This window comes from Prionailurus bengalensis, chromosome F2 (genome assembly GCF_016509475.1).
Source record: "Prionailurus bengalensis isolate Pbe53 chromosome F2, Fcat_Pben_1.1_paternal_pri, whole genome shotgun sequence".
NCBI lineage: Eukaryota > Metazoa > Chordata > Mammalia > Carnivora > Felidae > Prionailurus > Prionailurus bengalensis.
In genome coordinates, this window is record NC_057353.1 from 49,754,532 (window position 1) to 49,769,364 (window position 14,833).

General features: G+C 34.9%; 1 protein-coding gene across 50 annotated transcripts in view; it reads left to right on the plus strand.

Moving 5' to 3' along the window:
* Positions 1–14,833, plus strand: part of RIMS2 (regulating synaptic membrane exocytosis 2) — a 604,627-nt gene that overhangs the window by 461,953 nt on the left and 127,841 nt on the right. For 18 of the 50 annotated variants that reach the window (XM_043601534.1, XM_043601537.1, XM_043601526.1 and 15 more), the window contains 2 exons: positions 10,227–10,399; positions 11,282–11,533. The exons of 15 other annotated variants lie outside the window; for them this stretch is intronic. In XM_043601534.1, the coding sequence (XP_043457469.1) occupies positions 10,227–10,399; positions 11,282–11,533 (425 nt within the window). The remainder of the gene's footprint in view (positions 1–10,226; positions 10,400–11,281; positions 11,534–14,833) is intronic. 17 more of the 50 variants (XM_043601572.1, XM_043601575.1, XM_043601571.1 and 14 more) reach the window with 1 other exon arrangement.

Below are 14,833 nucleotides of genomic sequence, written 5' to 3' on the forward strand. Positions count from 1 at the left end.
TATGCTTGCCTGGTATCCCATTGAACATGAAATTATAGTTAACACATTTTTTAATGGAAAGACATAGAAAGACCTCAGTAGTAACAAGTTGCATAAACTTAGTCACGACACTGTTTTTTAATTTTCTCATCCTCAAAATTAAGAAGCTAGATTATATCCTCTTAGAGGTCACTTTCAACTTTAAAATCCTGTGATTTCTTTTTAATAACTCAGTGATGAGCGAATAATTAAAAGTATGTGTCAGCATCAAATAACTTTCCTGGGCTTTTTTCTTAAACAAAGAGTGGCTCTATGCGAGTCCCCTTGTGTGTCTAAACATATTTTGTAATCTCAGGGGACGTTTGGTAGCTCCCTCTTTTCTAAAACTCAGAACTGCATGCCTGATAATTCTCTGAAGCTGGTCAGTTGTAATTCTGGCATCTGGTTCTGCAACGTTAAAAGAAGAAAAAAGTTTCCAGAAAAACAATCAATTGAATAGCAATCAAATGAAGGACTGAGTGAATGGAGGAAGGGAGAAAGGGAGGGAGAAATGAAAAAAGAAGAGAGGATGAAAGGAAACAAAGGAAGGAGGGATGGGTGGAAGGAAAGAGGCAAGCAGGCTAAATCCTTCCAATCTAGGAGTTCATAATTGAATGAGGGAAACACAGGTACATAAGTGATGCTCTTATAAAATAGGCTGTGTTATCTGATATAATAAAACTTAGCCATGCAAAGGAAGCATTAGGAGAGAAATGCTCATTTGGCTTGGAGAAACCTGGGAATACGTTATAGAATAATCCATGAGGTGGAGAACATGTCAGGCAGAGGAAGAGCTGAAGCAAAGTTGCAGACGCATGTGAGCACAAGCTATATGTTTAAGGAATAATTAGTAGTTCCTTAGAATGGAAATACACAAATCGCGATACATATTAGGAGATAAGGATGGATAAGCTGACAGGGACTAGGTTACAGAGCGCTTTGGATCACTCGGTTAAAAATCTAGAATGTTCTTCATTATAACCATGGGCTTTGAAGGTATTTGAAGAAGTCACCAATATGAACAGATATTAATTCTAGTGCATCTTAAGATGCATTTATAAGGGAGATTAGAGACAGAAGTCCTATTCAGAGGCTACTGCTCTAGTCTAAGCAAGACGTAAATGTTATTTCTCACCATGTTTTTGACTGTTGCCTTCATCCCAAATGGTCTTAATGCAAACCCAACTAGTGCTGCTGTATCTTCTAACACAAGGAATCAGAGTAGTGGGCCTCTTACAGATTTTCAACAGAATGTAATTATATCTGCCCTATTCCTGAATTTGGTAAGTCAGGGCGATGCTCACATCCTTTCAAGTTTCTCAGAACTTCGTGGTTATTCGGGCTATTATTTAGCCCTGATCTTCTTAGATACAAGTGCCTTGAGTTACTCTATGCTTTCTAAGGTATTATTATTTGTAAAGGAGCCTTCTCCATATCCCTAGTCCATTCATTTTTGTCCTGTTTCTGCCTGCTTCACATTCTCAGGACCTTTGTCCTAATGCTATGTTCTCATGTTTTATTTCTGTTGCAGCTTTGGGGATGCTAGCTTGCCACTCAATATCTATAATATCTCCACCTTATATCCTAATAAACAATATAAATATTTTCTCAAAGTTACAAAAATAAGCCATGGGATATTTAAAAATATTTACAAAGGACCAAGTATCAGGGATGCTTGTGGCTAAGGAGCATTTCTTTATGATATTTCTTAATTCTAGCTAGATCTTAAAGGTTTCTCATCCAAGGGTTTGGAAAAGCATTTAGTCACAATGATGGTATAAGTGCTTTAACACTGACTCTTCTCTCTTTTGGGAAAGTCTGGGCTTCTTGGTTTGCACTAACAGCAGGCATTCTGTTCTACTCTCTGTCAGCTTGGATATACATGAAATATTATATATATCAAAATGGGGTATTGTTATTTATATACTTAACAGTGTGGGAAAACAGACGTTGAGAATATTCTTAATTGAGGCAGAAATTTCAGGTGACATTTGTTTGAGATATTACTGAATAAATAAAGGGCATACAAATAAATATACGACTCATTAAAGTTACTGAAAAAGAAAGAAAACCCATTTACTTTATGTGGATATATCTAAATCAATAGATGACTAAGGAAGCAATATAGAAAATACTTGAAAGTTCTTTGTAAACCATAAAAACTATCCACATTTTAATAATTATTAGTGTTATGGTCACGGATTGTTACATTCCCTGGTTTAACTTTCCTTGATGCCAAGTATAAGCACAATTACAAAAACTAACCCAGGTTAATAGTTTCAAGAATAAAAAACATGAATTTCCAAGTCAGGTTTGGTGTTTTCCTACGTTACATAAAATAAGCCAACCTGGTGTCAAAGGACAATACCTTATTTTTTAAATGAGATATGGAATTGGGGACTTATTTATAATAAGACTTCACAGCTCTTTTCAAGTTTTTTTTTTAAGTCAAGGCAAAATGTTTGAGATGATAGCCAAATGTTGATGAAAACTGAATTATAGTCTAGAGCCTCTTTAATTTAAATCACAGACTATGCCTCATTATTATCATGGTAAATATTTACTATGTGTCAAGACCTGTGATCTCATTTAAAGCTCACAGCAGGCTCAGAGAAGTTAAGAGACTTGCCCAAGATTACATAGCTACCAGTAAGTGGGAGAGCAGTTGCACATCAGGGTATTTCAACTCTATAGCTCATGGCCATTATGATACGTTGCTTCTCATCATCAAAATCAGATGATAGATTTTCAGGCATCATAGATTATCTCAATATTGTTAGTGAAAGAATGTTCCTTTAGTCATTTCCATGAAGTCTGAAAATATTTTTACTGACACAGAACAAAACGAATGGTATACCATTCAGGTTTGCATCCACATGTTTGTAACACACAAAAAAAAAAAGCCTGACAAGAGAATCTGAAGAAATCCAAACAGCAGCCCTTGGCTGATACTGCTGTTTAAGGAGCCAAACTTCCCGTTCCCTGTTCTTAGTGTAGGACATTCATGCTCGCTGTCACAGAATGACTGCTGCACCCCTCTGCCCATGTTTAATCTCTAATCAGAAAAAAAAAAAAAGCAAAGAGGGAAAAGCAAATGGCCACTCCAGCTGAGTCAGCCCACTATAATCAGAAAAGTAGTAGCTCTTTCCAACCCCAGTCCCTGGTTCCTGCTTACCTCACAGTGACCAGACCCAAGTCAAATGATCACCCTAGCTACAAGGAATCCTGGAAAATGAAGTTGTTTGTTTTTGTTCTCGTTGTTGGACTACTGAAATAAATCTGGATTCTTTTAGTAAAGAACAAAAAAAGAGAAAGAATATTGGTAGGCATTGAGCAGCAACTGAGACCAATATATAGGTGTGGTAGACTTGAGTTACCCACATGAAAGACCAGAAACCCATTCGTACACTCCTAATAGCTAAATATCCAGATATTTGTTACCGTAAAATTAGTAAGTGATATTTCTTGACTAATTAGAGTGGACAATATTGAAGAAGGAGAAGTCAAAGATAACTTACACATTTTCTATGTTTTAGTTCAATATTGAGCCTATTATAGGAGATGGGAGATACATGAATAGTTGGTTTGGGGTGAAAGAGAATAAATTTGGTTTTGGTCACATGAATTTGATGTAGGTGCAAAACAGCATATGCACGATGCCCTGGAAATAACTGGAAATACAGGTCTGAAGCTTGGGAGATGAGTGAGAGCAGATGATAAGGATTTATTAGTCATTATGTGGTAGTGAAAATGCATAGATAATGGATTGGATCATCCTGGGGGGAGATATTCATAGTGAAAAGAAAAGGCTAACAATCAAAATTTGGGGAAAATATAATTTAAAATCAGGTCAGGGAATGTGAAGCTGGCAAAGGAGATTAAGAAGGAATAGTGAGGGAGACTGGTGAGAAACCATGAGTGACGGTATCTGAGAAGACATTTATGGAAACATTTCAGAAGGAGAGAGGGCTTCAATAATACTAGATGTAAGAGCAAAATCAAGCAGGAAGAAAACTAAAGACACTACCGGCTGGGAAATTAGGATATTATTGATCGTTTTGTTTGTTTTTAAGAACAATTTCAGTAAACAGTAGATTAGAATGGGTGAAGAGTTATGGATTCTGAGGAAGAAAGTGATAAATGCATTTGTTAAGGGCAAAAACATGAGTTCTGTAGCTACCTGAGATCTGTAAACCTGGAATTTCATTGCAGAACTGGCATCTCCATTTCTAAAACTTATGAGAAGTTAATGGAAATAAATAACAGGTGATGAGATCAGCTGATTGCTAATAGATACAGAGCTCCCCCAGAACTCTAAATTAAGAGAGTCATAATTGACTACTAGCTATAATTCCTTCTCTACAAATTCTCCAGGAAAAATTATTAAGCTTACAAGTTTTCCTGAGACCAAAAGACAATTGGCTCCTTGGTATGTTTTGGCTTATAGGCTAACGGCTACTCTTTTTATTATTACAGTTTTTTCCCTTAAGCTCTTTTTGCTGTTCCATCTTTCACAAGATTTCCCTGGATGAGTAATTTTACAGATAGAACATCTTATTGCCCTTTACTCATTGTCTCCAGATTAATCTCAGGGAATCGTACAAACAATGCATGTATTTCTAAACCCCATGCTTGGTAGTATACACCAAATCTGCACTTGGTAACTTAGTAACTTGAAAGCAGCCATAGTGGGAGTATTTGTTCCTCAGAAATTAGCAAACTCTGTAAATCAGAACTCTTGGATACCTGGTTGTTAACCATATGTCAGTGCACCACTGCCTATACCCACCATGGAGAATAAAAGGGTCAGGTGACTAAACTCTATTCAGCTATTACCACAGTATTTTATACTCTAACTTGATGCCTCATACTGGAGATAATACTCTAGGATACAGTCCAGATAAAACAACCATTCCATTCATTTTTACTCATTAAACATTTATTGAGTTGCTACTATATGCCAGGCAAGGATCTAGATAATGGGAATACATACTAAAATATTAAGACAGTTATTATCCTCAGAGATTTTAAATCTAGCAAGATAGATAGGTAGATCATTATGTGTGTGTGTGGGGGGAGAGATACACACGTGATAAAACTGTGAGAAAAGCATGAGGAAAGTAGCTTATGAACACACAGGGCAGTAACTAATTCTCCTTGAAGGAATTAAGGAAGAGTTTTCTAGTGGGAATTTCATTTGCAGAATATTATTTACAAGGCTGAATCTTAAGTTAGCCTTCAGTTTTCTGTAGCTTTTCCTCACTTCCTTCTCCCTCTCAAGTGAAGACCTTATCATGCAATACCCTCTTGAGGAGTCCTATCTACACAAAATTATCTCTGATAGATTTTTACACAGTGCAACATTCAAATCAAGCACCAATAAGAGCCTTAGCTAGGATAAAAGGAAAATTATCTGGAAGTAGCTCCTCAAAGGGAGAGTCCCTGCAGTTGTGGTACTTATCAAGAAACAACAGGACTCTCTTTGAATTATGATCTGAAATCCTATAAAAATCGGTTAGCGCAAAGGATAGCATCTTCTTGCTGACATGATTATTTTACTGACCACAGGGCGAAGACTCCCCATGCTCTGTTCTTCTCTCCTCTAGCCCCTAAGACTGGTGTCAAGAGCCCTGTCCAGAACTTCAGCTTCTCTGTGTTCCAAAGATTTTGTTTGCCGTATTTTTTCCCAATCTTATGATCTACTCTGAATGTGATAGGAATATTCCTCCAACTATTTCTTGATGACATAAAACATCTTTTCTTCAAACTTGGACTTTTTTAGTGCCTGGTATTTTGCAATAACCAATCCTTGGACTAGATTTTTAGACAACATGGCGGTTTTCTGGTAACTAGCAAGGTTCAAAGGAACTCATCATCCCACCCCTGTGTTTTGTGCAAGAAGTTCATGTACAAAGCTCAAATAACATGAGTTGGTGAAATGGCTGTTAGAGAAATCAAACTAGGAAATTACCTAATCTAAGAGCTTCCAATAAGTATACTGGAAAAATGAAAATCTTATTTTAGAAATTTGAATTTACTTTTTTCTCAAGAATATTATTCTAAAATTTTAATAATAACTTTCCTTTTAATAGAGCTTTGATGATATGCTATTACTTTCCACTAATGTTAGATAAGTAGGGAGGACATTAACTTTTCTAGGCCACTTAGGAACTCTTTAGAGTCTGGAACATCCTGAAGAATAATAGTTTCCTGTAAATTTTTCTGGTTCATGATGTGCTTAATAGTAATGTACAAAACATCAAAATGCTGTCGGGAAAAGCTTCCTTACTCTCTTCCAAGATTTTAATGATCCCAATCAGGGCACAATTTTCAGCTGAGATTGTATAATCCTATGCAATAAATCTTCTTTGTTTTCGTTCCATTAAAGAGAATGGTGAGCATATCATCCATTGTTCATCTGTCAGCTGTAAACTAATACATGCTAATCGTTGAAAACATTTTTTATTGTATAGTGCCAAGACAACACCAACCATTTTCTAAATAAATGAACTTATTTGCATTCATAACTACCTTGGTACAATAATAATTTAGCTGCCTCTATCTCACTGTTAAACTATAAACTTTTGTTTACCATACTTTAGGAAAAGAAAAAATATAGTTAGGAAATTGTTTTAAAAAAATGAATTGTTTTAAAAGTTAACTTTAGTATTAGGTCATTTATTACTTTGATTTCTGGGGGGTTTTGGAGTTGTATGTATATATGAAGATATTATATTCTAAGTATATTCAAAATCTGTTCTTCTGAAGTTTTATTTATAAAAATATTTTTCCCATTATTTCTCACTTTCTGTATTTCTCATTCTGTTTATCATATGTAAATTTGTAATGGAAACTTGAGCCATACCCCAAAGGTAAACATATCAGTTGCTTAGAAGTAGACAGAGAAATGCACTTAATGCAAGCCTTGAGAAGGTAGTAGAATCATCAAACTAGAGCTTTGACTAATTTGCATACTTTCTTTATATAAACTTTTCGATTCAGTGTCTTTTTATTTAATAACTTTCTGCTTAGGCACTGGAAATGAGCAGTTGCTATGTGCTAAGCGCACGACTGAGTATTTTAAACATATCATGTCTCTTCCTCCTCCCAAAAATCCTTACAAAGGGATTTATCCTTATCTTACTGGTATGAAAACTAAGGGATAGAGTTTAAATTAAATTAAATCTTTGACTCTTAGGTGCTAAAAGAGTTACAAGAATAAGGAAGATATTATCCTGGCCTTCAGGAGCTTATATTCTAGTAAAGGGTATGAAAATTAGACATGAACACACTTACACATACACACACGTACCCCTTTAACATGAAGTAGTATGTTGAATTCTATAAAAGCATAAAACTATAATATAGTATGTGGAAACTTATCTTTCCCTAAATTTTTCATTTCCAAAGTTTTAGCTGAGCAAACTAGATTATCGAAGAGGTCTTAACTAAATATACGTGCAATGTACCCCACGTGGTTTTTTTTTAACCAAATTCTTAAGCCTTAGGCTAGCCTGTATGCACCTATGAATCATAGCAACAGAAGCAAAAGTCATGACAACTTAAAAAGACAAAGGTTAGAGTATGCAAAGTCAGAATCCTAACTAGTGAAATACAAAAGTCAAGTAAAATGTAGGCTTCAGAAATGAAGGCATAGCGATCAGACAAGAACCAATCAGGGAGACAGGGGATACACGGGAGCAAGTTGGCCTTGGATATCAAAATGACGTACTAGAAACAAATATTAAAAATGTGGCATCTTCTGTGTCAGTCAAGAAGTGTCATGTGTTTCCTGCCGAGATAAAACTATTTCTCATCCTGTAGTTGGGAATCAGCAGTCGCTGGTAAGATCATGGGATGTGGATGAAGCTGGTCAAATGGGGAAGGTGAGACCTGAGGACATACTAGGAGTCAGTGGAAAAGTTTGCTTTAATATTTTAGTTTTTTTATAAACATATGTTCTGAAATGAATCTCTTGAACATATGTAGAAATGATTATATTCTTATTGTAGCTTAGAGCAGCCTTAAAATAATATATTGATTGTTGGTTCTACCCAATATTTTTTTCAGTGAAGATGTACCTGGAATTGATACTGAAGCAGTATTCAACCACTATCTAATCATCATCACCATCATCGTCATCATCATTTGTCATTTATTAAACACTTGTTCTATGTTGATATTGTGCCAAGTGTTTTTTACATACATTATCTTAATCCTTGCAGCAAACCTAAGAAATGGGTACAGCGGTCTGTATTTTAACACATACAGAACTGGGACTTACAGAAGCAATTGGCCCAAGATTACAAACTTGATAATTTGTGAGGCCAAAATTCAGATCAACAATTCAGGCTCACTCCAAAGCGTGTGCTCTTAGTACCTTATTATTTCTCACCACCTCCTAGAGTTAAAATTTAGGGTGTTTCAATCTGCTTTCAGTACATTTTTGTGTGCACTGGCTAACTTAGATAATGTTGGATCCACCCATTGAAATGTTATTCTACACAGTGGCTGAAAACACTGTCACTTAAATTAAATTGTTTTTACTATTTTAAAGTGGCTTCAGTTTGAAAAGATATCGTGGACCAAATGTTCTCCAAATAAATTCCCTGTAAATAAGTAATTACCTTTAAAATCAACATGAGGTTTCTATTTACACAGATACTTCCTGAAAACAAGGCAGCAAGTTTTGCAGAACTTAAGTGTATATGTTTTTTGATACGTGAGAGTTTATCCAACAAAGTGGGAAGTTAAAAGGGACTAAGAAAGGCCAATATCTCACCTAATTTGAATGTATATTTCTAGATTAAGGATTTGGTTATTAAAATTTTATGGAGCCTTAAAAATAATTCCCTTATTTTACATTTGAAGAAAAGGATCAGTTATTAACTCAAAAATCTATAACTAGACACAGAGAGATACTGGGGGGAAAAGAATCCAGATCATTTGAATCTGATTTAATGTTTATACTATACCCTATTGCCATTCAATTTATCTTAGCCAGAATGTTTATATCTCTCTAATATTTGCAGTGAATTGTTATTCTTACAGGATGGTTTATTAGGTAAAGATTCTTCAAATCACAGTAAATTGTTTATATAAGATAATCATCTTTCTAAGGCTTTGTGAAATTTGCTAGTATCTATGCTTAGAATAATCTCCATTGCAAAACTGACCAAATAAGGATGTTTCAACATTATGTTTGAAGTACATATAAATAAAGAAAACTCTATTAGCAGATATTCTCTTAACCCATTAATAGCCATCAGTTAGTAATGATACAGCTATAATACTGTATTTATGTGTATTATTAGATAGCAGACATGCATTATTTCTAATTTTCAAAACCCCAAAAGGAAGATATTATCCCTGTTATTTTATAAACAGACTTTTAAAGATTAAATAATTTGCTCAAGTTTACCTAGCTAGTAAGAGTTTTTCTCACTCCAGGTTTTCCAGACTCCAAAGTCTATTCTTTTTTACACCCCAAATGTCATTAACATAAAGCATTTATGATGGTTTTCAACTTACCAGAATATTTGAACACCCATAACACCCTGCATGCTGGCTGGGTCAGATAACTATTCGGTTATTTCAATTCCAGGAAGTTTGAACTATTGTAAATAATAATGACTTTTCTAGTATTTCTAGGATTCATCAAAATTCCAGCAACCACCCAAAAATTCAACTCTCTTTTTTCTTGGCTTTCCGTTCAAAAGTTAGTGTTTTAATAATTAGATTTTACATTATCTCTAGGTTTTCAGTGAAGCATAATGGATTTCAGAGAACATTGGTGGCTACTAAAATTGGTCTTTATAAGTTACAATGGCAACCTTATCACACTTTTTTTTTCAAATTTTGTACAGAATAAAACAATTCTGCTTCCTTATGTTATGTTTATTTCCCAGATTTCACCTAAATGTTCTTCCCCGGGGCCATTGCTATTGTGAAACTGTTTTAATGGCCTTCATTGGGGGGGGGGGGGGGGGGGTGAAAATGCTCTAATTGCCTTTGCTAAAAACAAGGGTTTCATATAAATTGAATTTTTCTTTTAGGATAATTGCCATTCACTTTTGTTTTCTATGCCACTGAGTGGGGTTTTGCAGTATCCTCTGTGGACAATTAAAGTGCTGAAGTAGGAGAAGCTAATAATTGCTTTGTGCAGTAATACTGACAACCTCTGCGTGTTTGTCAATCTGTGTTAACAGTACCGATCAGGATGGGATCCTCATAGAGGGGCAGATAATATTTCCACTAAATCTTCGGACAGTGATGTAAGTGATATATCCGCGGTTTCCAGGACTAGTAGTGCTTCTCGTTTCAGTAGCACAAGCTACATGTCCGTCCAATCAGAACGGCCAAGAGGAAACAAGAAAATCAGGTGAGTAAGGGGATTTTGGCAGGAAATTCTTTTCAACGTATTTTAGGTCTTTGATTTTCTTTGGGTAAGCATAAAATCATTTCCTTCGAAAGGTTACTATGTGTCATGAAGACAGGAAGAACTTCTGAACATACCGCTTTGTATTGTATTTTGGTCTATATTCAGACTGCTGGCACAGAGAAGTTTTATAGAACATATAACATTTTTCTTCCTGGGCTACTTGATATGATATCATTAGTTCTTTTTTTCATGTTTGCTATTCAGAAAGTAATTCTGTTACTATTCTGTCTTTACTGAAATGAAAGTGATGGGTAAGTGAAGACTTGAATTTTTTAATGTTCCAAGGAATATGAAAAATGATATTTTGGAGGGCTTTTTACCTAGCTGAATATACTTCCATGATTCAGAATACATAAGAGTATTACTTTTTTAGTAGGACGGTCTCCCATTCTCCTGACACCATTATGAGGGCTTGGGAAATTCCTCAGCCTCTCAAGAAAATTTGTAAATGTAGCATATGTTACTATAATTCTCACTTATCACCTGACCTGTAGATTTGATGGGCACCTAAGCTAATTTATTTCTTTACTCCCATTACATCAGAAAAAAAATCTATAATGGAGACCACCACCTTTTTCCATGCAACTTTGTGACAGGAAAATATGCTATAAAAACAATTATGACTAAGTGTTGCTTACACAGTGCTTGCTTCTGGTATACACTGGAAAGAAAAGTATTCAATGTTTAAAAGATGTAATTTTTATTTATGTTTTTAGTAGTTTTCATTACATTTCTGTTTAATTTCATATGCATTTTTTTCTTGACTTTTTCTCTCTTGTTTGTGTTTATTTGCATGCCTTCGATTTGTGTTGCTTTCAAAAGGCCAAAGGGAATAGAAGAGGGAGGGCAAGAAGGGGATAAACACGAAGAGATAGTTCATGAGGAGGAAGAGGTAAAGCAAGAAAGACTTAATGAGAATGAGAAAGGGACAGAGATCACAAACACAAGTAATAAGGAGAAAAACAGAGAATCAGGAGACGAGGAAAAAGCACAAGATATACCTGAGCAAGGGAAAGAAAAAGAACAGTGGAATAAAGAGGATTTGCAAAGACGATTTTCACAAGATGATGACAGGTAAAATTTGCTTATTTTTGTAGACACTTCCCATTAGTAATGTAGCCCTTTGTCCTAGCTCTAAAGACTATTTTGCCATTTACATTTGGTTTATTTTCTTGTGTTTTATCTATTTAGCTTCTAATACAACTAATTCATATATTGCAAATTACTATCAAATAGATTGACTAATGAAACAGCCTTTAATTTATATCCACTAACTCTGAGGGTCTGATTTCTTCAATTTTCTTTATGACCAGCTGAATCAAATGTAAATTTCCCTTAGTTCCTTTAGCGTTAATTGCTGCATATCTTCTCCATTTGTAGAGTCAAAATTTTTAAAATGAGATTCTGAAGGGCCTGAAAAAACTTAGCCTACTTCATAAAAAATCTTATACACTGGAAACAAACTTTTAAAACGATTGGCAAATTTGCTAGTAGAACGTAAGCTTTATTTGGTCTCTGGCTCCCTTGCTGCTTCTTAGTTTTCTGGTGGGTTCTAGCCTCGTTTTGAACACTGAGGAAGGTTGCGAATCAGGAGCAGTGCTCTTTGATACTCTGAAAAGAAAGGATAGATGCCCAGGGTTTATTAGAAAGCAAACACGTTGGGTTAAGTCCCTCTAAAAATTCAGGCAGCTAGAGAAACTGCCAGAGAAGGAACTTGGGACAGGAAAGAAAGGAGGAAACATAAGCAGCAAGGTAGAAAAACAACCATGTTTTCATTTTCATAACACAGGCACCAAGTGAGTCTGAAGCTATCTTCACAGTGCCGTACTCGAAGTCAGCACAAATACACAGTAAACCTCCTTTTTCTGCCTGAGGAGATGAGGTTTCTGTAATTACATTTCTCAGAGACCAAGAATTGCAAATCAGGTCCATCTTAGAGGAGTTTGGGTTTCTAGCTGTCCATCCAGAATTTTATTTGTTAGTACATGGTTGGCTTGATAAACACACCCTGTTATAAGTCAAACTTTGCATTATTATATTTAAACGCAATCTCATTTTGTACATACTCATGATTAATAAGAAAGATAATTGGGGCAGTTTTTTACCCCATCAGTATACAATTCAGTGGTTTAGTCTATGACACTTCACTTTTTGTCTCAGATTGGTATATTTAATTATATCTGTGATCTATGAAATTTCCTGTATAACAGATGTTAAACCTAAGAGGGATCCTAAATTTGGCATGTTGTGATTTGAGTCAAAACTAGTAATTTCAAATCTACTTCATTACTTATCTAATTTTTTATAATTACACTGGTTTGTTAAGAAAGACTTGTTTGGGGGCGCCTGGGTGGCTCAGTCGGTTAAGCGTCCGATTTCGGCTCAGGTCATGATCTCACAGTTTGTGAGTTTGAGCCCCGCGTTGGGCTCTGTGCTGACAGCTCAGAGCCTGGAGCCTGCTTCACATTCTATGTCTCCCTCTCTCTCTCTGCCCCTTCCCTGCTCATGCTCTGTCTCTCTCTGTCTCAAAAATAAATAAACATTAAAAAAAAAAAAAGACTTGTTTGGCATAGGATAATTTCATCATTAGTTCACAGAGAAAAGTTTCCCAAGGTTTCCTTGGAAAATATAGACAGAGAGTTTCCTTTCCTCCAAAAGCAGAGCAAAATGTAGCTCTCTACTGTGTTTCTCTTTCTACGTACTGTGTAGAGGAGAACACACAAGCCCAAAAGTCTAACGTGCCTGGCTTGGTGGGCAGGGGTTTGGAGAAGATTTTAACTTTAAATTCTCAATTTTTAATATTACTTTCTCCATCATTTTCTTTAGGGAAAGAGTACATTATTTTGCAGGAGAAAGGGAAAGATGGTATATTCCTAGCAATCTGAGTCGTCAAGGCACCGTACTCAGCTTAAGTGACTATGTAAGACTTCTGAAACTATAAAGGGAGCCAGGCTACTGTCTCTAGGGAACATATATTCTATAAGGTGGCACAAAATGTCAACTGCAATTACTTGTAGGAAACATTTGGTGTCACTAATTATTACAACGTAAGATCTTGAATTCGCTTCCATTTCTTAGAATAAAATGAACAATGTTTATTGAGAGGAAATATGCCTGAGTACTCCCAGTAACATTTTGTTTTGGAAGTTGACGAACACAATCCTAGGTTGTTTACAAACAACGTACGAGCTTACACAACATTATTGGAAATTATCTTATTCCATAATACACCACCGACATTTTATGCCTTTTGAGCAGTAATGCAAGTTTTATACAGGAAAAACATATGACTTCAGAGTTTAAGTATTTATAACATTGTTAGAACTTAATATTAACACAGCGACTGCAATGAAGCAAATCCATTATAGTTGCTCTTTTCATTACAGTAATTAGATATCATTGCATGATACAGAATTATGTTGTTTGTGGTCTAGTAGTCACATTAGAGGATGTCTTTTCTGAATATACAAGTAGGAAATGAATAGCAAAAAGTAAATTCAAAAAGGTTCATTAAATATTTAAATATAAAATTTTTCAAAGTTGGTTAATAAATATATTCATATTTAGATATTTATACTCATATATGTATGTAAGCCTGATTAAGCCCCTATATCATTAATGATTTTTTGGTAAACTCTAGAAAATACAAAATTATGTTAACCACTGAAAATATTTTTTCTCACTCTATATCCATGTGAATATGTTCTAAATTTTATATCTCTATACATTTGCTGATTATATACCATATATATGTGGTACGCTGGCTCAGGAAAAAAAAAGAAGTTTTCAGAGGTAAGGGGAAATCATTTATTCAACCAAAACTTATTCAGAAAACATCTCAAGCACTATACTAAAAACTGGGGATAGAAATGAAATTAAGCATTTCTAAATATCTAAGCCTGAGAGTGAATCATTTTCTTAGCCTTGTGTGAGTGGACATTTAAGGATAGCTCATATCCAAAAAAAAAAAAAATGCCATCAGTATACCTAAACAAATTCACAAGCATATTTGAAGAAGGAATTTGGCACAGAAAGGAGGATATCTTTAGTAAATCTGCAATGGAAGATAGAAAAAACAAATACTGAAAAGTATGATATTATCAAAACCAACAATATTGGTAACTTTACAATCAAATGAGACTCATCTATTCCTCCAGGTTTTCTTCTAAGGATACAAGCCAAAAGAAAAAATTCAAGAAAGTTGTTCCCTATAAATTTTTAGTTTTCTCAGGCATGTCTGTAAAGGCTGGAGAATTATAATTTCTCTTTTTAAAGAGAATGTTTTTGGGGTAGGGTCATTTTTTAAAGGAAAAAGTTCGGCATCTATTCAAATATTCATGAAGAGCTGATTTTAAGTGACTTTAGCCATCTAAA